The 23,832-nt window shown below is 48.0% G+C and overlaps 1 protein-coding gene across 8 annotated transcripts in view; it reads left to right on the top strand.

Annotated features, from left to right (window-relative positions):
• The window catches only part of TBC1D1 (TBC1 domain family member 1), a 192,375-nt gene that overhangs the window by 153,091 nt on the left and 15,452 nt on the right, over positions 1-23,832 (top strand). For all 8 annotated transcript variants that reach the window (XM_031436029.2, XM_031436020.2, XM_031436072.2 and 5 more), the window contains 5 exons: positions 222-407; positions 2,757-2,918; positions 8,360-8,518; positions 20,268-20,512; positions 21,894-22,053. In XM_031436029.2, the coding sequence (XP_031291889.1) occupies positions 222-407; positions 2,757-2,918; positions 8,360-8,518; positions 20,268-20,512; positions 21,894-22,053 (912 nt within the window). The remainder of the gene's footprint in view (positions 1-221; positions 408-2,756; positions 2,919-8,359; positions 8,519-20,267; positions 20,513-21,893; positions 22,054-23,832) is intronic.

Raw genomic sequence — 23,832 nt, 5'->3', positions numbered from 1 at the left:
GTTGCTACTGCTTTTGCTTACTATTTGACGCATAATTTGTTTGATTTATTTGTTTTGTGGCTCAGGCATAGTTTCTCAATGCATATTAAAACTTGAATTTTAAATTTGGTGCTATCATAATGTGGTATCTGAATGAGCAGAATTTTCTGACTTGGCACTATGTATAAATATAAATTTTAATTGAAAAATGACCATTCAGAAATGCCCTTTTTCCTCCCCAGATTATTCAGAGCTGGGAGAGCTTCCCCCACGATCTCCTCTTGAGCCAGTTTGTGAAGATGGACCCTTTGGCCCCGTCCCAGAAGAAAAGAAAAGGACGTCTCGTGAACTCCGAGAGCTGTGGCAAAAGGCCATTCTGCAACAGATATTGCTCCTCAGGATGGAGAAGGAAAATCAGAAGCTGCAAGGTTGCTTTGCCATTTTTGATATTGAACAGGCCTGATGATTTAATTTGTTCTGACTTCGAAGTGAAGCACATCAGATGTTAAGCAGAAAAAAAAAAAGATCAGGATACGCTAACATCTGTATACACATACATATTAAATACCTGTTTGCTTTTTCAAAGTAAATACTTTTTACTTCCTGGAGGTGTGATGATAATCTCACCAACTGTATTAAATTAAATCTTCTGAGAGGCATCCTTCAAATGTAAGCTTTCACTCTCTGAAGGAAGTGTTTTATTTTCTTCTCTCGCTCTCCCTACTTTGTTCTCAGCCGTAGTCTGTGCCTGGGTGTTAAGTATGAACTGATCCTACATAAATCATTAAAGTTTATAACCTCATTCTATGTGCATTTTTAGTGAGTTGCGGGTAACCTGAAAAACAGAGGGCTGAACTTCAAGTGAGCTGAGCTCTATCTGTACTGATAGCAAGGTTTTAGTATGGACTCACTTAATGCCGCTGACAACTCTAGAAGGCAGAGAGCGGCCTGAAGAGGAGCCTACAACTCAGAGGAGCCCAGGGTTACACTAGTATCAAAATAAGACAGGAACTTTGAAAGTTTAGATTTTATTCATTTCCTATTTCCATAGTCACTTAACCAAAAATATTATTTTTAAAGTAGCTAAGAAGCTAACTTTTATGTACCCTGGGTGGTATAATGGCCAGAGCATGGGTCTTGGAGTGTCTAGAGCTGCCTGGATATAAAATAAGGAGGATTTTGATCGGGAAGTCTGACTGCGCTCTTTGAAAGGGAGGCTGTACAGGTTGTGCATGCTGACCCTGCCCAGAGCAGTTTGGTATGAGAGTATGTTTCATTGAACTTCCTCCTTAATTGCAAATCTTCATCTTTTATTGTGATGTTTATATAAAGCTGAAAGTTATTAAGACACCAAATCTGGTAAGGTTCATTTTCCAAATAAGTATGTCATCTTTAACCAGAAACAGGGAGTCAAATGCAAAGCAGTGACACCTTTTGATATGAAAGTAGTTGAGCAGTTGGAATAAACTACTGATGGATGGAGTGGGCTCTCCAGTGCCCGGTATCGAAGCTGAGAGACGGGTCACCTGTGAGGCTGCTATGGAAGGGGAGGCTGCAGTGAGGGGGTAGATCTGTGAACCCTCCGTTTTCTCCCGACTCTATTTTTCTACCATGTTCTTGTATGTTCTTGAAGGTAGAATTAAAGCAGGTGTCTAGAAGAGATTTGATAGCGATGGCATCTCTAAGTGTTCCATCAGCTAAACAACAGCTTTGGAGCACAGCTCTTTTAATCGTGTGTATGTTGGTTGAGACTTTTGCTGAAAAGCAAAAAGGCAGTTCTGTTCATCACGTAGGTCATAAACCTTAATGCTTATCCTGGCCAATCTTCTTGCAGATGACAGCCACAGAAAATCAGGATGTGGCTGTAAAATGGGAAGGATGCTGCTTGGCATCTTGGGAGTTTGGGGCAGGATCATGACTAATTTATAAGATGAGGCCAGGTTTCCGCAGAAGCAGAGCTTGTGGCTTATGCTTAGCCATGTAGCCTACCTACTCTCCTAAAAAACTCACAGTCTAGATTCGAGATGTGGTGTGGAATGGATATCGGGACTAACAGCATTACTGCTGTGTCTAAATAGAATTTAGGAGTTTTAGGTGGGAGTGACAAAAATTTGTCAGTTTTAATCCTTCTTAGAAGAGTCAGTTTACATTTTTCCTTTATTGATTTGTCTCCCCCAGTTTGGTAATTTAGATACAGTTCTTCTTAATGCAGCTATGAACTGAATAAGGTTGGTAGGAAGTAATAGCTATCCTCATATATTTGAGGAGATGCCATGTGAAAAGGTCAGATTGATTCGATTCTGTTCAGCCCCAGGCAGCAGAAGCATGACTAAGGGTCGAAGCTGCCTAAAGGAGGTTTGGCTCTAAATAAGAAGGAACCATCTTCGGAGAGCCTCTCCTAATTTAGACGAAGTTTTGTTGTGATCCAGCCATGCTGGGAGCTGGGAATTTTAACACATAGTTCCTGCCCTCGAGCCATTTATGGTTGGTAGGGTAGCTGTGGCGATGGGTCGAACCAGACAGGTGTGGGCGTATGTTAGCAGTGCAGCCAACAAGAGTTCACTGGGGCAGTAGGAATCAGGGATACCTCCTAGCTGTTTAGCTTTTTCCAACGTAGGGAAATGGGGTGGGGCAGTGTCAGTGTCTTTGATGAGGACCTGTTACGCTGGCTGTAGCTCCTCAGCATCACGGCGGGTGATGTGCAGGCAGTCGGGTTACGAAATAGGAGACCTGTGGCTGTAGCATTCACTAACGTGTTCTGAAATCGTCTGTTCCAGCCTCTGAAAATGATTTGCTGAACAAGCGCCTGAAGCTTGATTATGAAGAAATCACTCCTTGTCTTAAAGAAGTAACTACAGTATGGGAAAAGATGCTTGCCACTCCAGGAAGATCGAAAATCAAGTTTGACATGGAAAAAATGCACTCGGCTGTTGGGCAAGGTAAGCTTACCTGGGGACCAGTCCAGCTGGCAGCCTCGCCCTCACTGATGACCGGGGAGGCGTGTGGAATAAAAACATTTAAAGTCCAATTTCAGTGGCCATCTCTCTTCTGTTTGTCATGTCTTTACCGAATCTGTTTCCAGATGTCTTAGTTAATTAACTTGAGTTTTATCACCTTTCGTGATTCCTCTTAATTAAATTAATTAAAATGCCCAGAAGACCAAGAAATAGGAAGAAGACAAAGGAAAGCCTAAGGGCTCAGATGCTGCAAACTGGGTAATGATGTGATGATACCCTGAGTTAAATAGTACACTGACCATGGATTGTGTGGCTTCCCTCTGGGGACTCTCAGGGGACAACGGAGTGCCTGGTGCAGACTTTAGGCAGGTAGTCTCAGGTTTGGATTCCAGCTCTACCAGCTGCTTTGCGGTGTGATCTTAGGCAAATGGCTTAACCTCTCTGAGCCTCACTCGCCACATGTGTGAGATGTGGGTGATGACAGTGGTGGTTGTGAGAAGCACACCACATGCGTCCGCTGTGCTGGAAGGCCTTGGAGAGTGGACGGTACGTGCTCTTTGTTTTAGTGTGACCTGCTGACTGTGTGTGGGTCCGGACAGTTACTGATCCAGAGTAAGTGCGGGACTTGGGACTGTGCATCTGGGAACTTCCCCAGCAGTTTGGCAGAGTGGTCCTAATAAAAGAAATGTGGACTTCCGTATTTTGTCAGTCTTTTTTCCTCCCATTTCGTTTTTCTAATTCATTTTTACTGTATTTTATCAAAGTATCGACCTGCAGTGGATTGGAACATTTAAAAAGAACAGAAAAACTTGTCCTTCAATACAGATAGTTTGACAGCATTTTAGAGCTTAATGATTGTTCTTCAGTGATTGTTAGTGTTCAAGCAAAACAGAACCATTTCTTTGGAAGCTTTCTGAGTCTGATTGAGTTCTGGTCAGTCTAGGCAGGAATAACCAGGTGATTAGAATAAAGGTTGCAAACGGGTAAAAATTTTAGGTTCTCTTCTGACTTTATCAGCAGTCCAGTGGACGAAGTTACACAAGCATTATTTATCTCCAAGAGTAAATACAGCAAAGCAGTTTTCCTAGCATGGTCTATTAGGTATTACTTAACTTTTATCTGAGTTTGGAGAGCATCAGTGTTAGTAATAATACATGTAGCTACAACTAGTTATGACTTTCCCCTTGCTATGGGTAATAAAACTTGGACCTAGAGATGTTGAGTAATGGGCCCAGGGCCACGGAGCTGGTTGCATCCCAGTCTGCTAGAGTTCTGGCCACCATCGAGCCCTGCCCACAGTTGAGTAGTGCCTCGGTAGTACTGTTCTCAGAGACTAGAAACGTGGTGAGTGGTGAGGCCTCAGGTTCTGAATCGGCCAACACCTCCCAGTGTGGCCTCACTTTTCTGGGCTCTGGCCTAGTGGCTGGTAGAATGAGAGGCATGGACCTCTCAGAGGATCTCACGGCTCTCTTCCAGTTCTCACATTCTTTGTGCCATAGCAGTTGCTGGAGGCTTACCATTGCACCATGTGGCCCCAGATTGCTGTTTTGAAAAAGGAGAAAGCAGAGAATAGAATGAGTCTTTAGTCTTTTCACTGCTGACTAGATGATGGTCTTCAGGTGGCTCTGCTTCTGCACAGGGTAAATTGCATGGTTCTGTGACAGCTGTCCCAAATGTTTGAGCTTCTTAGAAGCCTGGCACCTGGATATATATTGGTCTTCATCAGGCATTTTATAAGAGGGACTAACTAGAAGTACTCTGAGTATCTGGAATCTGGGTAGTGAAGCTGGGGATGGATGATTGGACAGTTTATACACAGAGGTGAGCTGAGGGTACCCTGGAATTTCCTTGAGTATCCCCTGACATCACCACATCACTTTCTGTGGCAGAAACTTTGTATCTGTAACTGTAAAAGGAGATTTGTCAATCATTCAGCTGGTTTCAACATGTAAGACTGAACGACTCCAAACAAATGACCACAGTCCATCTCATAGCTCAGAATTAAAACGAGATCAAATCAGAATCTCACCTTTGACCTTTCAGTTAGAGGCCAAGTCACTTCTGAGCCCTTAAAAGAGAAGACAGACCCTGTGTGGATAAGAAGGCTCTCCTCTTAATGATCTAAAGATCGCTAAGTGATGGAAAGAAAGAGATGTGTAAACTTCCTGAGTTAAAGCTGGATCAGAGTGGCAGGATTTTAGGGCGTCAACCTGGGAGAAGGAAGAATAATTCTAGGGAATTTTAAATAACTCAAAGTTTACTTTGGGTTTAAATGATTTCTCTAAAGATAGCAAGGTAGAACTTTATAATCTGGAGCATACTTTTCGAGGAATGGGATTGCAAAGAGGCCACCTGAGCAGTTGGCAGTATGGGCCAGGTGCAAACAGTGCTCACCTTTGACCCAGCACTGACATGTATAGAAACCTATTCTAGAAATCAATCAGTCAAAAATGTACTGCAGTGGGAAGAATGTTTATTGTGGCATTGTTTAGTAGCCAAAAAACAAAGCAGAACCCCTAGACCTCCAATCGTGTGACCACACCCATACTCCTTGAAAATGACACAGTAGATTTGTGTTGACTGACATCAGAGATGTCTGAGGTAAGTTGTTAAATGGAAAAGAAGAGGACCGCATGGTCTCCTGTACAGCTCTGTGTGTGTGTGTTTGTGTGTGTGTGTGTGTAGAGACATCCGTGACATGTGTGCAGATGCCCGAGTTGTGGGCAGGATGGCCGTGCATCTGGGTACCTGCTTTACAACCTGTCCCAGTACAATAATTAGTAGCCTTCCTCCCCTTCTCTTTCAGAAGCTTCCTGCTTTGGGAGGTGAATTATATGTTCCCTCTAGTTAGGTGGTTTTTCACTTCCCTTTGTGTTTTCAGAAGGTTGGTTTGTTCCCCCCCCCCCCCCCCATTTAAATAATGAGCATGTATTACCTTTTAAAGTCAGTAAAAATTAAAAGGTTTTTACATTTTGGGGTGGGTGGCCTCCTGTCCGCCCAGAACCCTGCCTGCAGGCCCCAGTCCACTGCCAGATTTCTCTCTAGTTATGAACCGAGGCAAAACTGAGCATGGGGAGTGGTGTTCCAGGTCATTCTTAGCAAAAATATTGACTCTGATTTGCGTGACCCTTTGTTTTTAAATCAGAAAATCTAAGCTTTCTCTTAAATACCAGAATATGCGGTGCTGTCCAGTGACACAGCCATTTATTCCTTTCCTCCCAACAGTAAAGGTTTGATAAGATACTGGGAATGATTTAGTAATAAGGGGAAATTGGTCGTCTCATAACTTGGGAAAGTTTCTCAGTTTGAAAAAATTATTTTGTGAAAAGCCCCACTATTAATCACTTAACATGCTGTTTTTCAGCCCACATTTACCTCTAATATGGTGTGAAGTATGAGGTTTGTACACACACACACACCCACACACACCCATGAGCAGGAATAGTAGGGAGAGAAGAACTAAAATAACATAAAAAGGCATCTGTCAGGGTGTATTAGTTTCCTGTTGCTGCTGTAACAAATGATCACAAAATTAGTGGCTAAAACAACAGAAGTTTTCCTTTCTCAGTCCGGAGGCCAGAAGTCTGAAGTCTGGGTGTGGGCAGCGCTGCGCTTGGCCACTTCCACCTCCTGGTGGCTGTTGCCTCCCTCGACTGGGGCTGCACCGCGTCAGTCTCTGCCTCTTCCTGTCTTCTTTTCTGCTGACTCTTGTAAAGACACTGTCACTGATATAGCTCGCCAACCCCCCACCCCCACCCGATAATCTCATTTCATGATCTTCCCCTGACTTAATGATATCTGCAAAGACCCTTTTTCCAAATAAGGTAACATTTACAGCTTCTGGTGACTAGGACTTGGACATACCTTTTTGGAGGTCACCATTCAACCCACTACACAGAGTCATCTAATTAACTCTGAGATAAACAGAGAAAGTGGGATGTGGCCACAATTAAGTGTGGCCCTGTATTTCTCCCACATGGTAAAACCGAATTCCTTACTGTACTGTGTTTCCAGGCAAGGGCTGAGTGGTGCTTTCTGAGTAGTTCCATGTGGATCTGTAATAAATGAAGTGGACTCTCTGGTTCAAATCCACAAATGATTATTTTATTATTAATTGCCAGGTAAGAACGTAAAATACTTTCCGCAGTTCCTGTCTGAGTAGTGCTTGTCCGACAGGGAGAACTTGGAGAGAAGCTGGCAGTCACTTTCCCTGGCTGCCACTCAGCAGCCGGGAGGCCTGTTCCTCCCCTTTACCACGTGGACCAGTGCTGTACCTCCCTCAGCAGGTCATGGGGTGATGTAAAGTGTGGAGGGTGGTGACAGCGCCTGGTCGCCTCGCAGTGACTGTCGCTGCTGCTCTTTCTCTGGATGGAAAGATAGGTTAATCCCTGATTCAGAGGCTCCTTTTCTCCTAAGAGAATGCCTCTGAGAGATAAGAAGGGTTTGGTGGCTTATTCTGCAGTTTTCTTTGCTCCCCTTTTCCACATTTGGGCCTCATCACAGCAGAATCAGGAACTCGAGAATTTTGATTGAAAACCATCACTTTCTAATGAGGTTTGCCTTAAGTAACATCATTGATTTTAAGAGAACTTTCCTTAGTTTTAGACATTTTTAAAGTACTTTAAGTATTCAGATTAATCAGATCTAAAACATTAGGTAGGGGCTCTTAGATCATTTTTCTTGTTTTTAGGGCCACGTTGAGTGCCCACCAAGACGCGTTCAAGCAGACCATCCCTGTCTAACCTCTGGCCCCTTCCTCCAGCCCATCCTCCAGAAGGATGTCTAATCAGTATTCCAGAGTCTCAGCTTTGGTGCAGCTCCTCCTTCCCCAGCTCAAGAGCATTCAGTGGTTCCCTCCAGTAACCAAGTAGACTGCTGGTTTCTTGCCCTCAGTTTTGCTTCCAGCGAAGCCCTTCCAGCCCGACTGCCACCTGCTCTCTCTACGCACGCGCCATGTGCTGCGGTCCAGTTCCCTCCTCTGACTTGTCTCCTCTCTTTTCCCCCATTGAGCTCCTTCTTCCCAACTCACCTCACTTTGCTTCTGTCCCTCCTCTGAGGCCACGTTTGGCGCCGTATTTTGCACGCTTGTTCTTCTTTCCCTGGGACGTTATTAATTGGTACCAGATAAGGGCTCATGTCATTGGTCAGTTTATCCCTTGCAGAGTCTAACAGTCTGAGCGTAGTACATGCGTACTTGAAAGGTGGAAGGAAAGTGGGAGGGGGTCGGAAAGTGAGGGGAGAATGGGGGTGAGGGAAGGAAGGAAGGAAGGAAGGGAGCAAGTTTGCTTCCTTTCCCTTCCTGTGCTGTTAATTCATAATGGAATGAGAATTTGGGTCAATGGCATGAAACACAGCTCGCTTTTATCATTAAGGTGTATTCTGTACTTGAAGTCTCTCTCTCTTTCCCACCCCCACCTGTGAAGGTGTGCCACGGCATCACCGGGGTGAAATCTGGAAATTCCTCGCGGAGCAACACCACCTGAAGCACCAGTTTCCCAGCAAACAGCAGCCGAAGGACACACCATACAAAGAGCTCTTAAAACAGCTCACCTCCCAGCAGCACGCGATTCTCATCGACCTCGGTGAGTCTGCAGTCTATTTAACATGAAAATGGAAGTTTTCACTCACTTGAGAAATCTGGAGAGACTGTCCAAGTTATTTAGTGATCTGTCTTTAGGTTTAGCAATCAAAATTTACTACTGAGACTTTTAATCAACAAAGCCCTAGAGTGATCACAAATGTCTGCTTCAGATGTATAAAAATCCCTCTCTGAACTGGGCAGCTTGTTAACTCTGGTCAGCCCTGGGGCGGGGGGCGGGGAGGGTCGCAGAGGCCCCAGTTGTGACCGTCGTTCAGTTCAGTAATACAGATATTGATAGGTTTGTAGTCAACAGAAGAAACATCCTGGAAACCGCAAGTGTCAGGGCTGCAGCTGCGTTTAATTATAGGAGGCACCCCTTAGTCTTTATGGCTTACAAACAGGATTTACTAGAAAAATTGTAGAAGGCAGTTTGTGTGTATACCTTGGGTGATTATATTTTGCAAATAGGCAGGAATCTTGTCTCTTAAACAGTTTTAAAAACGCTAAGGTGGAAACTGTATTGAGTACACTTGCGGTTAGCACGGTGAAGAGCTTGTGGAATCAGGATGTGATCACAATGCACAAGACCTGTCAGTGACCCCACGTGGGGACTTCCTTTCCTCCTGCTGCCTCTCACCGGGGCCTCTGTCCCCTGGGGAGGTCCACCGGCTTCGTATGTCAGGAGCTCGGCCCTGGTACTTCTAGAGCACGTGGTCCTGCTTCCAGAACACCCACCCCAGCCAGTGCTTTGGGCCCCACGGAGGCCTGGCTCTTTGAGTTCCCACCACACAGCATCCTGGAGGGAGAGAGGACTTTACAGTCACTCGAGGTTTGAGGGTGAGCCGGAGCGGGCAGCTCCTAGGCCTCTCTCCCCAGGCCTGAGCTTAAATGTCCCCCTGAGAAACTGGCCCTGACATGGCCCCTTCTCCCACCTGCAGCTGCATTCGGTGACTCTGCTCAGCCTTTCTGTCCCACCTTGTACGCTCCCCTCGTGATACCACGTTTATCATTATGACAATTATTGCTATTTAAAGCTAATACTTAACTTTTCCTTGGGCCAAATGTGCGAGGTTACTTAAACTTCTTTATTTAATTCCTCACAACACGATCAGGGAAGTATTGTTCTATCCTTAGTTAGAGTTGAGAATAGTGAAATGCAGAGAGGTTAAGAAATACCTGAAGTGACACGGCTGTTGTTCTGCCGTGCAGTGTGACTCCAGGCCTCTGCTCCCCCCACCGCCCCCCATCACTGTCCTCAGTTATGTGGCAGAGCCTTTTTATGGCCTTTCTCCCCAATAGGGTGTAGCCCTCCCTCTGTGGGCTGGTCCAAGGCTGTTTGTAGCTGTACCCCAGCTCCTGGGACAGAAGCCTTCGTGTAGTAGGTGCTCAGTAAGTCTCTTGGTGTTGAATATGAGGCAGGCACTAGCATCCCAGCCTCACGCAAACCTCGCAACAGCCCTGGGAAATTGGACCTGTATCCTTTTTAAGAAATGAGGATGCTCTCTGAGGCATGAGAGGTCAACTGTGGACCACGGCCACACGGCTAACTGCCAGGACCTGAGCCCACTCTGGCTCTGGGCTGCAGTAGACCCTTCCATTCCTCAGGCCCTCTGCACCAGGAGCCCCAGTGTCCTTAGGAGATGACCGGCTGGGTGACGGGTGATGCAGACAGGCCATGATTGCACCTTGGGGACGGTGAAAATGTGAGGCCTGGGGCTGGGGCCCATTTGGCCTGTTGACCCCGAGGAAAGCAGTTTTATGGATTGGCAGTAGCTGTGTTTGCTAATGTGATGAGTAACAGGAAAAATGACATCATGTTCCTACCATGTGAAATGAAGAGAAAAATAAATTGAGAGTAGGAGGCTGAACGGGCGGAGGGGGGTACGGACAGTTTCTCTGCACGCCCCCCTCCCAGGGAGGGGAGGGGACATGTTCCCCCTCCTGATTCAGATGTTCTCCTCTCTTCGTTTTTCTTTCAGTAAGTACTCTTGTCATTGGGCGGGATGTGTCCTCTGCCCCTGGAGCTCAGAGACAGTCACTTTTCTGCAGAGGGAAGAAAAGGCCAGATGAGGCAAGGGCCTCAGCGAGGCTCCTCGGGGAGCTGTGTCTGTGCAGCCGCACCTCAGGTGCCTCCCCTGCCCAGAGGCCCGCGGCAGCTTCTCCTCTAGTTGGCATGGGGTGTGTGTGAGCTGAGATTTGGCCTTCCCTCCTCCTGGGCTGGGCTGGGCTGCACTCACATCCTGTTCACCCCCGCCTGTCTCCCACATTCACGCTCTGCACCCCCGAAGGCTGGGTGCACCCTCCCCTCCCCGGCTACGCCAGCCTTGTCTCTCCACCTGGCTTCTCTCCAGTCATGGTCCCAGTGTGGATGCCCGCTCTGTGCCCTCCCAGGGCCCCAGAGAGGCTGTTGCCTAGGTAACCGCCCTGCCTGTGTCCAGGCATCCTCCAGGCCCAGCCTTCTCTCCCCACTTGAACTGGGAGAACCTGAGTGTTGGCCCAGCCCAGCAGTAGGCCCTGTGCCCTGCCTGCCAGGATCTGGCTCTGCTTGGCCAGGTTCAGGGAGGGCTCACTTAGAAGTTCCTCCAGACTTTGCCCATTACTTCCCCCTCACCTCTCACCAAGGTGGTATTGCCAAGTCAGTTGTTTTGTCTACGCTTTTTATTTAGCCTACACTGTGGCTCACTCAAGGCCCAACAGAGGTGTGCAGGGCAGAGCAAAAACCAATCATGTTTCAGTGTTTCCTAAAAAGTGACATCATATCCTGGCCAGCAGAACAGAATGCTTGTTGGTTGGATGTATTTTGGGTTTTCATGCATGTTTATATTCCTGCCTTTTGCTTTACTTTCTAAAATTAGCTGTTAATCTAATCAGTTTTGCAAGATTTTTTTTTCCCCTCCAAAGAGCAAGAATACACTAGACTTTGTAGTTGGACAGTGAACCATATTCTCTAGCTTTGTTGGATTTCAACTTTGCACAGCCCTGTATGATCTTGGACACATATTATTTCCACTTTGGAGGTGATGAATGAGGCACAGAGAGCTTATGTGCTTTGCCCAAGTTACAGGCTCCTGCTCAGTGGCAGGAAGTTCTAGAACCTGGGTCTTCTTAGTCTTTGTATCATTGTTCCTTCTAGGACACCGTATGGCTTGTCTTTCTTGGCCCTGCGGGCTGCAGACCCACACTGCTTTCCCTCCTCTGGTGAGGTGGAGAAATGCTGTCAGAGTTGGCCACGCCCAGCCAGGGGAAAACAGCAGAGGAGATGACACTTAGCAGATCACACTTAGGCCCTAGTTCGGGAACCTCCCCCTGCCCACCTTGTGCCGCCCTCAGGTACTTGTGATCTTTCTTCCTTCTCTTTTCTTGCTCACCCTCCTGGCGGGGCGCCTGGTGCTGCCCAGCATCCTGCCTTGTGGCTATGCCTCCATCTAGTCATGGCCACATGAAAGGCCGTGGGGGACACTGAGCAGCGAGCTGGAGACCCTGTTCAGGCTCCACGTCACCCTCCACCGTGTCAGCTGCTCCTCTCCCGGGCATCCCGCAGACAGTGCTTCCCCGGGGAGGCTGCCCAGCCTCCCCCATGATAGGAGAGGTTAGCTACAATAACCCTTGAATGGGTCCAGAAACGTAGGGACACCATTAAATCAGAGAGCAGACTTAGAAACTGCTCCTAATCAGCCCCACATCAATTACGTATCGTTTTAATGTGCTCTCTAGGTAAAGTGGTGGCTTAGTTTACAAACCCTGCAGAGGTCTGATGGGTCTTTTGGTGACCAGAAGTAGCCATTTTTGGTGGCCTTCTAGAGACTTGCTGTCAGTGGCACCGAAGTGGGATTGGGCACGCCAAGGCTGCAGTGAGACAGAGCACGTATCCAAAAACACATCTGGATCAAGAATCCAGTGTGGCAGCTGTTGTATTGGTTTTTGCTTCCACTTAACGTGTTTTAACCAAAGGTGTAAAACCTGCCTGGTGTCTGGAAGAACAGGAGCTATAGTCCAAGTATAAAAGGGAATTTTTCCTTGCTGTTTTAGAATCCTTAAAAGATGAGGAGAAGAGCCAGCAAATTGAAGGATCAGCTGAGAGTATTTAAGGTGACCGACCATGGAAGGGCGGAGGAGAGCGCCTCCCTCCTCCATCCCTGCCTGCTCGTTTGCCATGAGGGGCGGGGTGCCATGTGCTTTGAGTAGTAGATGGGGCTGTTCATTATGAGCAGATGAGTGCTGGTGGCAAGCACCGCTTTCTGTTTCATCTTTGGCTTGAAGTCCTGGGTGAAAAACTAAGAAGCATTAATGGCAAAAGAGAGAAAAGTACCTAGCACTTGCCATGCAGCAGTCTTGTTACGGGACACACCTGTCTGTCCAGTTGGGACCTTGCCTTATGGGAGTCAGTTAAAAATCATGGCTTAAGAGTCTAATTAAAGTTTTTGTGCCAGAAGCTACACACCTGATTCCAAAGGGTCTGCCATTGCCTCCGATATCAAGAACCCACCATGAGATCAAATTTACTTGATCATTCTAAAAATCTTCTCTAACCTTGAAGTTATATAACTAAACACGGGTGGTGCAAGTAGAGTAGAGTGGGGTGACCTCCCTTGCTTTCTGAGAGGCCTAACCTCTCCCTACGTCCTTCCAGCCAGTCAGGGGTGTGCTGGCAAGTATTTACCAACCAGCTCAACCCCTCAAAAGAAGCTGATGCCAATTTTTGCAGATTTCCATGGTGTAAATACTCTCACTTTGGCTGAACTGAAGCTACCAATATGATGTGGAGTTGAGCAGAGATGTGAACAGGCCAGTAGGAGCCAGTTTCAGCAGCCGTTTGACTCAGCCAAGTGTTTCTGAAAAGTAACCTGTGTGCAGCGGAGCTCTGCCTTCCTCCTCCCCGGCCCCGCAGCCCCACATCACTCAGTGGTGACCCATGGATCCTTCCTGAGCCCCTGGTGCTTCCGGGCACTCTAGCAAGCACATATTCTAGTGCGGGAGACAGACACTGAACAATTGATCACCAAACTGTTTAATTAAAGTTGTGAAGAGTAATACAAAGAGGATTTTTCCTTTAGTCCGAAATTCTGCTCAGAGCTAAATGCAGCCACAGAAGATCGAGAGGTCTGCGCGCTCAGCCAGGGAGGAGCCTTGGAGTTCCTGTGGTTGTAGGATTACTCTTCCTTCTGCAAATGAGGAAACCAAGATCCAGGGAGTTTTAGGATTACAATCCTTGCTCATTTGTCAGCACCATTCCCTAGAGAGGCAGAAATCCCCAGGGTCTTTGTGAAAGAAGCAGAGGAAAGAGGCTTGTTAGTCAGCCGTAGAGCGCCACCGCAGACCGAACACTTTGCGGGTGGCCCGTGTGTGAGCAGTGAGGTGCACGGAGCTAATCGCCGCCTTACGTGTGCACCGCCTGAGACTCGCCTGCTGCGGGTGAACTACGTGTGTACAGTCTTCAGAGGACATGGTTTTTTCCTTTTCCGGTGCTGGCCCAGTGCCTTCTAAATTAGGGCTGCAGTACTTAACACTGGATTGTATGAATGCGATCGTCCATGAATATTTTAAATCTGGTCCATCTCCTGCCCATGAGGCCTGCCTCCTCCCTTCGCCTGGTGTGTACCCAGGAGTGCGGGTGGACTGTGGTGTTCACCTAGGACGACGTTTCCCAGACTCTGGACCTCAGGACTCCTTCCACCCTTAAAAGTACTGAGACGCCCAAAGAGCTTTGTTGATGTGGATAATTTCTATCAATATTTACCATGTTAGAAATGAAAACTGTGAGAAAGTTTTAATTTCTACTATTAAATAGTCTATTAATATAAATACTTGCATATTTCTTTTAAAGTAACTATAATAAACTCATGCATATCAACACATCACTATGAAAAGTTTATTTTCCCAAATTAAAAAAAAGTGAGAAGAGTGGCATTGTTTTACATGTTTACAAATCTCTTTGGCGTAATAGGATCGGCTGAATGTTCATATCTGCTTCTGCACTCAGTCTGTTGTGATTATGTTGTTTGAAAAATATGAGGTAAAGCTGACCTCACATAGATACAGTTAGAAAAGGGCGGGAGGACTTCATGGACCCCTGAACGGGTCTCAGAGACCCGCCGCAGGTCCTTAGGCTGACCAGCATTGAAAACCAGTGACAGGGAGAATGTAACACAGGAAGACAGTGTCTCCCCCAGTTAGAACTGAGTGTAAGACAGCCTGCATTTCAACGTCAGATGGGCGGTCATTGCTTTTCTCCCCTCGGGAGCTGACGGCGTGACTGTTCCCCAGCTTGGGAGGGGCGCCGGGGCCTGTCTTACTGTCTCTGCATTTGAAGATCTCAGAAAACACAGGAACATCTGTTTTCGCTTGGTCAGGCTGGCGCAGGCAGCTTTTTTGCATAAAGAAAATCAGTGCTGGTTCCGAGACTCTGCGACAGGGAAGACTTGGCTGGTGTCGATAATAAGTAAAGACGGGGAAGCCTGGGGCCCACAGACGTTCCGGTGCGTCTGGGCGGTGACAGTGTTTGATGCCATTGTTACTTGGGATTCATACCCACTTTCAGTTCCACGTGTTCGTCAAAGCCAGATTTCGTGGGAGTCGGGTGCGGGGCCGAGCTTTCTGCTGCCTCTCAGCGCCTGTTAGAAGTGAGATTTCCAGGCTCAGGTGGAACGTGCTAGTCAGTAGAGCAGTGGTTCTTCAGGACTGTTCCTCTGCCTTGGTACGTGTGCCCTTTATTTCCTGTCTTGGCCGGGAGCTGTGTTGAGTGTGTGTTTTGCACGGCGCACCCGAGGACCTGACCCGACGCCGCTCACCGCACCGTTTGTGCCAGGCCCTGTGCGTGTGCTCCCGGCTCCACAAAGTGCGCGTTCTGCCCTTCGTGAAGAAGAGGAAACCGAGGTTCACAGAGACCAGATGGTCCCTCCTGGGGTGCGTGTGCCCTGTGCACTTGACCATGCTGCCTCGGGGACAGATCCTCATAGGAAGATTTTCTTCCTTCATCAGAACTCATGTGTCAGATGCTTTAAGTAAGATGTTAAGCTAAGTTCTAAAAAACCTGTTTTTTTTTTCCCCCTCAGCTATTAAAAATGGGGGACTGTAATGCCTGCCGTTGAGGTTGTGGGTGAAGTGGGTCAGGGCCTGGGGAACTTAGCTCAGTCCCGGCCCCTGTGTGCGCTCGCCCTGCACCCACGTAGCTTCTCCTTCCTTCTCATCAAGTATCTGATGGCTCGGAAACTAGTGCTGAAGTGCAGCCTGACCATCCCTGCCTCGTGCCCCTTAGCTTTCTGTGTACTGCATTAATCCCTTCTGTCCAGTTAGGTGCCCCGCTGTCCCTTTCCTGAGAGAGAGTCCTCCAGGCACAAAGCTGAACAGCACTTGCTGAACCTGATTCAAGCTGTACGTTTCAAAATGGAAAAGATGCTTTTCCTTAAAAATAGTCTATTATTTATACTCTCACCTAATTTGTAAGTTTTAATAGAAGTTAATACAGATCTATAATCTTTTGTCTGCCTTTTCTCAACTCCAAAAGCTATGAATATGAAAACCAAAGTTTTCTGTAACTTAATTTTGGCAAAATGTACCAAGTCCTGAACTATATTTTGGAGGCAAAATTTGACTGGAAGTTCCATGAGGCTGTTTACAGACTTTGCTGTTCTCGTCAGGGTGGCTTTTCTTGTGTTTTGCTGCAAAATTCTAAGTGTGTTTGATTATAGATTGCTGCCCTGATCCTTCTAGGAGTTACGTAATATGCAACAAATACACTGTTACCTTTCTAAAATTCACAAATTCTGAATTGTGAAATGCATTTCCCTCAAGGGTTTCGGTCACAAGATTGCAGAACTACTGTAATCTGGTCACATTTATGAAATTTCCCAAACTTTATAGGTCCAGGCATACGTTTGCTGACTCTTTGCCCTCTGTCCCAAATCTTCTCTTTCTGGTCAATTCCTATTTTGGATTAACCACCTAGTTTTCCTTACCAGAAACTCCAGAGTCAGTCTGCCCTCCCCTCTCTCCTTGTCCTCAGCCTGTCTTGGGAGCAAATCCGGAACCCAGCCCTCGCCCCTGCACCACCAGTGCCCTCCCAGTTGAGGACCTGGTCTCTGGTGCCAGCTTCCTGACTCACGTCCTCACGTGCCCTGGACTCTGCCCACCCCGGGTTGTCTCGCAGGCTGCCTCCTGAGTTTTCCTTAGAGAGAAACCTCACGTCTCTGGCTCCGTGGCCTTGGCTCCCAGGGCTCAGCCCGGCATTAGTGCCCTCGGCTTACAGGCTCCACTTCTTTCTCGTCCTTTCTCCTGATGGCCAGCCCCAGGCCTGTGGGCCATGGTGCTTGCTGCCCAGTATCCTTTTCCCTCCCTGCCTTGTTCGCGCCTCCTCTTCTCTGCTTGCTTTAGGTGGAAGTTCACTTCCTCCCAGCAGCCTTCCCAGACCCTGGCCAGCCCCACCATCGCCATGCCCTCCAGCCCTCTGCTCTGGAGTGCTTGTCACCCCATGGGATGGAACAGAACCACAGGAACACCAGCGGTCTGAAATGGTCTCTCCCACCCACAGAGCCCCCTGGGAGCAGGGCCACGTCCCTCTTGTTCTCTGCACCCTTGCATTTAATCCTCACAGGGGCCCCAGGAAGTACAGTCATAGTCCCATTTCCAGGTGAGAAGGAGAGGCTCAGAGGAGTTAACTAAGTGCCCAAGGTCACACAGCAAGGACGTTGATGGGGAAATACAGGAAAGAGTACCTGGTATGAGGTGTTGCATGGGAGGTGAGTGAGCAGTGAAGGAGGAGGAGCCGGGTCTCACCTGGGGGAGGCTTTGCTGCGAAGGTAGAAGACTTAGACTCTGTAAAAAGAGAGGGCAGGACCTTGGCTCTTTGACAAGCTTGTGCTCTGAGCTAGGGGCACTGTGAGTGAGTGAGAGCTGTCTTCCCCAATTCCCATACCTCTTTCTTTGACATCAGTGTGAGAGCTTAGTCCCAGGCATTCAGGACCCAGGTCAGATCCTGGGTTTGCCACTTGGTAGCTGGGTGACTTTACCAAAGGGCTAACCCCTTCTCCTCCCATTTTTCTTGTGAATAAAATGAGGGTAACGTTACTGTCTGTGTAGTGACACCTTAAAAATGCTCCTGGAGTATTACTAGTGTGACATGTGGCCTTGTGAGATAAATCCATTCTCACGCAGGTGCTTGGTTGGCGTTTTGAAGTTCCCTCGTCAGGGACCCACTGTCCAGAGGTGGATGCTTATGTACTTCAAGTGCAATTGAAATGTACACTCTAGGGTTTGCTCTTAGCATAAGAGATGCTTCTTAGAACTTTTTATTGGTAAAACAGGGTAAAGTTCGAGACCTGTCGTTGGTCAGAGAGGGTCCAGGCCCTGCTGCCAGCGACTCAGGAGTAGAGCCTGAGGCCAGTGCCGTCAGGGCCGAGTCCCTGCGCTCCATGGAGCGTCCCATATGGCCTGTCTCTGCCATCACACTGCCACAAAGCCCTTCTCCAACCCAACCTTTTCCAAGAGTTGCTTGTTGGATTCTTGAAGACAGAGCACATGAAGTTCTTGTGTGGCTCCTTTCTCATGCTGGCTCGCTAATAAAGGCGGTGTGTTTGGCAGAGTGTGGCCTTAGATGTGCTTCCACATATGGCTGGGAGGCCAAGCTGCGGGAAAGGTGGCTGTAGCCACCCCGGGAGGCTACCTAGGGGGCTGCCTCTCTCAAACGGTACATAATTTGCAGAGTGGGCCTATTGCAAGATAAAAATACAGAACAGCCTGTTCCGAGATTAAGAGTTTTAAGACGGTGACAGCAGAGCATTAAACCCAGCACAAGACCTTGCTAAGCACGGAGCCCGTGTGACTGCCCAGGACACACGCTCGGGCAGGCGCTGCCCTCAAATCTGACAACTGTTGAGGGACCAGATTGGCATGGGTCACTCCGCAGCCTGCCAGGCTTGTCCTCCTAGGAGCCTTGCGGGGGTTAAAAGAAATACCTGCTCATCAGGTGGGCTGGTTCTCAGGAGCTCTTGTTTCCGTGCAGGGCGGCATCTAACACGAGGGGCATCTGAGGAGCAGAAGTGCTGACACTGGCAGATGGAATTTAAAAACAGCTAAGCCTTTACTGGTGTTCCTCTGTGCCGCACGGCTCCTTTGTGCTCTGCCACCTGTTCCTGTTTGAGACCCAGAGAAAGTGGGGGAGGCGCACACGCCGGGGCGGGGCAGAGCTGGGGCGGGGAAAGGAGTGAAGGGCTGTCTCCAGAGTTCTGCCCGCATCCTTTGAGAACCTGAGGAGAGCGTGCCCTGTGCTGTCCAGCACTGCGGCCACGTGTGGCTCTTGAAACGCGTGGTGGAATGAGGCTGGTCGGGACTGAGAAGTGTGCCAGTACCAAGAACACACTGGATTTCATAGGCCCAGTAGGAAAATAATGCCAAATGTCTTGTTAATAATATATATATTGATCACACTCTGAAATAAGAGTATTGTGTGTGTTGGGTCAAACTATAGTTAATTTCAACTGTTACTTTTTAACGCACCCACTGGAGAATGTTACATTATGTGCGAGGCTGGCGTCAGAGCTCGGTTATATGTGCTGCTGTGGATGAGGAAAGCGCATGGGCACAGCCACACCCTCTCACACTCGCACGTGCGCACACAGCTCTGCGCACGCCTGGAGGGGCTCGGACCAGAGGCCACCCACCCCTAGCCTGGAGTAGAGCATGATGGTGGGAGGGTAGGCGAGGAGGTGAGTGTGCGGAGCCCCACTAGGGAGCTCTTGATTGCTTTCCAGTAGTGGGGTGATGCGTGCAGGGTGTGTTCGGGGAAGACTTTTTGGCGGGAGAGACGAACACAGGACAAGAAACCAGGAAAGTCGTTCTTTGGCGGTTGCTGCCCTAAATCAAGTTCAGAACAAAACTGATCTGGTTTAATGCTTTCTCAGGGGGCTGGGGAATAACACATGACCGTATCCTCCTCCCTTTGCTGTGACTGAGTAATTAAGGTGAACATTTACCTTGTGGCCTCTATGTACCTTCTGCCTTTGCTGATCCGGGTGAAGCTGTAATTCTCCCCTGGGTCCAGGTGTGGCCCCCGCTGAGCATTTTTTAATCAGGCACTTCCCTGCTCCCTGGAGACACACTTTCCCGTCGGTCACATTCCAGGAGGAGAAGAGAGGTGGGATTTGACAGGTATCAACCACAAAAGCCTCCTGGACAGAAGTCTTTGTAAACCTTCCGAATGCCAGATTTTTGTGAGAATCAGGATGTTAAGAGCTTTTTATTTTAACCTCTTTCTGGGAGATAACTTCTTGTATAAAAGAAAACAATTGCTGCTCCTCAGTCTTTCAAAGCACTGCCTGTAGTTTAAAAGAACAGAAATGTCAGACTGCGGGCAAACCAGATGGCCTGGGAAGAGTTGATCAGGGCGTTTCCATGGCAAGGCGATGGTGCTGGTGGCTCAGGGGTGAAGGACCACAGCGTCAGCTCCTCCTGAGAGTAGATGCATGTTTACAGGATGGACAGTTTTCTCTGGGTTTTACATTGAAATCCAGGTTATCTGCAGGCTCGCAGGAGGTTCTCATTTCTTTCACCTGAAAGCATGAATAATTGCTGATTTTAATTGCAAGCATTATTCCAAGAACAACCACCTGACCTTGTTTAAAGTGCTGATTTAGGACATGATCCAACTTGAAAAGATCTGTTGCTTTAACCTGAAGCATGTCCAATTTCTGGTTCAATAAGCTTTCTTTCTTCTTCTTTTTCTTTTTAATCACAGCTAATGTGTATTGTTTTCACAGGGAGAACTTTTCCAACCCATCCGTACTTCTCCGCCCAGCTGGGTGCGGGGCAGCTGTCACTCTACAACATTTTGAAGGCCTACTCGCTTCTAGACCAGGAAGTGGGCTACTGCCAAGGTCTCAGCTTCGTGGCAGGCATCTTGCTGCTTCATATGGGCGAAGAAGAAGCGTTTAACATGCTCAAGTTCCTGATGTTTGACATGGGACTGCGGAAGCAGTATCGGCCGGACATGATTATTTTACAGGTAGAGAGTGTTCTTACTGCCTTTGATAAATGCTAAAAATGTTTCTGATCCTTTCCGGATCTGTCTGAGGAGCTTTCCCGCCGGTAGTTAACACCGTGACATGCCACTGCTGAGAGCTTGCTCTGTGCTTTGCATGACACCACGTGTTTCGTATGCGCCCACGTCCTCAGAAAGACACTGCTGATCGGCTCGATTTATAGACAGGAAAGCTGAGGCTCAGAGAGGTTACTGCCGCCTTTCAGGGTTGGGGAGAAGTCTGGATCCTGCTTCAAGAATAACCCTGAATGTTGGAACTTGTGTTTATGTGTTTGCTTACCAGCAGGATACTCTGATTTCAGAGTCTCAGGCAGTGTCCTTGGAAAGCATATGTTAGAGTCGAGGACTTTTCCAGAGCACTGAACAGCGTGGCTAGAAATCCTTTCCCTCCACCTGTGCATATGCGCCACGTGAACATTAGTCTCAGAGGAGGGAACCGTTCCGTTGACTAGATTTTGGCCCACGTCACACTTTCCGCAGAGACTGTCCGGTTCTTCCTGCCTTCTCCCATCAGCACACTTTCTGTAGGCACCCCAGCCATCTTCTGAGCGGAGTTTTTCAGTTTGTTTAATTTAGGATATAACAGTCTGTGGGCCGGGCCTGGTGGTTGGATTCGTTTTGATACGAAAGAGCCACAGCTGGTTCTTGAGAGAACCGTGTTGTCTGGCCCCCTGGAAACAGGTTTTTCCAGTGTTGGCAGTACACAGCCAGCCTGCAGCATCTTGGTAGGGCTCTGCCCTCTCTGGGTTACTGTTTCTCTGGGCTCAGCCGTGGCACTGCTCAAATCGGGGCCTGGCCCTGGGACCCTCCTGGGCAGGAAGCCGGAGCCCCATGAGCTGAAGTTCAGCCCAGTTGGAAAAGTTATTTTCTCCATCTTGAGTTAACACTTGTCTTCCTACTTTAACTTTCCTGTGTTGTAAACCTGAAGTCACACTTGTCCTGCCTCTTGAATGACTTGGGGTAGTTAGAGGAACTTGCCAAGGGAACAGGTGTTAGGTAGCGTCCTTCCACAGAGTCTATTCTTAGTTACCCTGGCTTTGCGTTGTGCTAAGAATGTGTATTTGTAAGAGAATTTATGACATGTTTCCACAAGACAGATGTGTAGATTCTCTTAGCTCAGAAACACAAGGAAACAGTAAAAAGTTAGGAAGTGGCAGGGAGAGCCCCGTCGTGAGTGTCCTGGGCCCATCCAGGCCCTGCCCCACGGCAGCAGCCCCAGCCAGCACGCGCTGGATAAAGGAGAGATGAGGGACCTCACCTGAATGTTCTGATGGTCCTTCTCTTCCACCCTGGGAGAGCGGGTAACTGCTCTCTCCCCATGACCCCTGCATGCCTGTCCCTGCAGATCCAGATGTACCAGCTCTCCAGGCTCCTCCACGATTACCACCGAGACCTCTACAACCACCTGGAGGAGCACGAGATCGGCCCCAGCTTGTACGCCGCGCCCTGGTTCCTCACTGTGTTTGCCTCCCAGTTCCCGCTGGGATTCGTGGCCAGAGTCTTCGGTGAGTGTGTGTAAGTCTGTCTGCCAGAACCAGTGCTCTCGTGTTAGGTGAGACCAGTGTTGTCACTCCATGGTCTCTTCTTTTATGCCTGTGTCTTCTGCAAGAAAGGGTGCTGTTCGTCATTCTCAGTTTAGGGGAGATGATGAGGTTCTGTGTGTTCCAGGACCTGTTTGACTTCTGATGATCAGCAGGCCCCTTAGCTGCCTTCTTGTGGGACTTAGATCCGTTGCAGCCCCACCAGGCAGACAGCGTGAAGGCTTGGCTGGGGGGCCCGACGCGCCGTCCAGCGATGGTTCTCCTGAGTCGTTTTCCTCGACCTCTTTGGCCTGGCACTTGCATGACTTCTCAAGCGGTGACTCCTGGGCCACCGTTCCTTCCCGGTTCCCTCTGCATCCCTCCTCCTCTCCCTGTGGCCCCGGGCTCACCTTCCTCTCCTCTGCCAGCTCTCACCCGTCCCCACCTTGTCTTCCCACTCTGCCCCCAGAACCCTGGGGTGGGACACGTTTCAAACCATCTCCACTTCTACTGATTTACTTTTAAAGAAGATTGTCTCTATCAAAGTTAAATAAGGATTCACATGCAAAGTCTCAAAACTGCTTGCAATTGTACCTCAGTTTAAAAAATTAAAAATTTTAAAGTTCAGAAACCCGCCTTGACACGGTGACGTGGCAGGGATATGAGGAGCAGAGTGACACCGTGAGCACAGTCAGTCCTTGTGCAGTGAGAGTTCCCCGCTTCAGAATGAAATCATAATGCTGACAATTCAAGTTCCTTTTATTTTTTTTAGTGTGGAGGAGGTTATTAAATAATTGATAGTTACCACACATCAAGTGCTTTTAAAGTACCATTTATGTTCAGTCACTTAATAGCTTAAAAACCTGTACTCTTACACTTTTTTAGAGATGTTTTTAAAAGGAATGTTCACAGATGTCAAGAGAGTCATTTTAGGCAGTTTTGGGCAGGCCACTCATCTGTCTGGATTCTATGAGTCCTGAAATTCACTTTTTAATTTAAGTGGGCACTGTTTTCTCTCCTCCTCTCTCCCCAGGGTACTAGATCCTTACTGTCATTCAGTTCTGTCCACAAGAACTGTTAGAGCGTTCCCCACGTGGCTGTCCTGGGAGAGTCTGTTCTTAAAATATTCACCACCCTCCTCCCACTTTTGCATAGCTCCCTCCCCAAATTGATGTTTATTTTCTGTCTTTAAAAAAAAATAAGCATTGAAAATGATCGATACTTAACACTCTTTTCCTGGTTAAACAAATCATTAGTGAGATTTTATGAATGTTTTATACCATAGTTTAAAAAAAATCCTCAAAATTCTTTGCTTAGTTTACTGAAAAAAAGAGTCACAGAGACTACAAGGTATCTAGCTGTAGGCTTCAGTCTTTCCTGCCAGGCATTTCTGTGTTTTTCACTTAGTCTGGAAATTAAAAGCAGATCGGTGGTCTCCTTATTTACTTTCCTCTGGATTCTTCGCTGTAATTTTCAGGAGGGTAATGGAGAGGAGCGAAGATTGAAAGGGGAAGGAGGGAGTCCTATTAATGGTTTGAAATCAGCTCAAGCATCGAGTTACACTGTGAAGAAAATTCTGCAAAGGGGGCTGAGCAGGAAGCGCCGAGAGGGTCAGCGCCTAGTTCCTGATGCCCCGGCCCCAGGCAGGGAGGTCGCGCTGCAGAGTTCTGGGCACCGGGCCCATAAACTCTGGGAAACCAGTCTTTCCTCAGACTGCATAAGTGGCATTAACAACAAACAAACAAACGAACTCTGCTTTGGAAA

Source organism: Camelus dromedarius, chromosome 1 (assembly GCF_036321535.1).
Source record: "Camelus dromedarius isolate mCamDro1 chromosome 1, mCamDro1.pat, whole genome shotgun sequence".
Taxonomy (NCBI): Eukaryota; Metazoa; Chordata; class Mammalia; order Artiodactyla; family Camelidae; genus Camelus; species Camelus dromedarius.
Note: the sequence above shows the minus strand (reverse complement) of the source record. Positions and strands in the feature narration are given on the sequence as shown.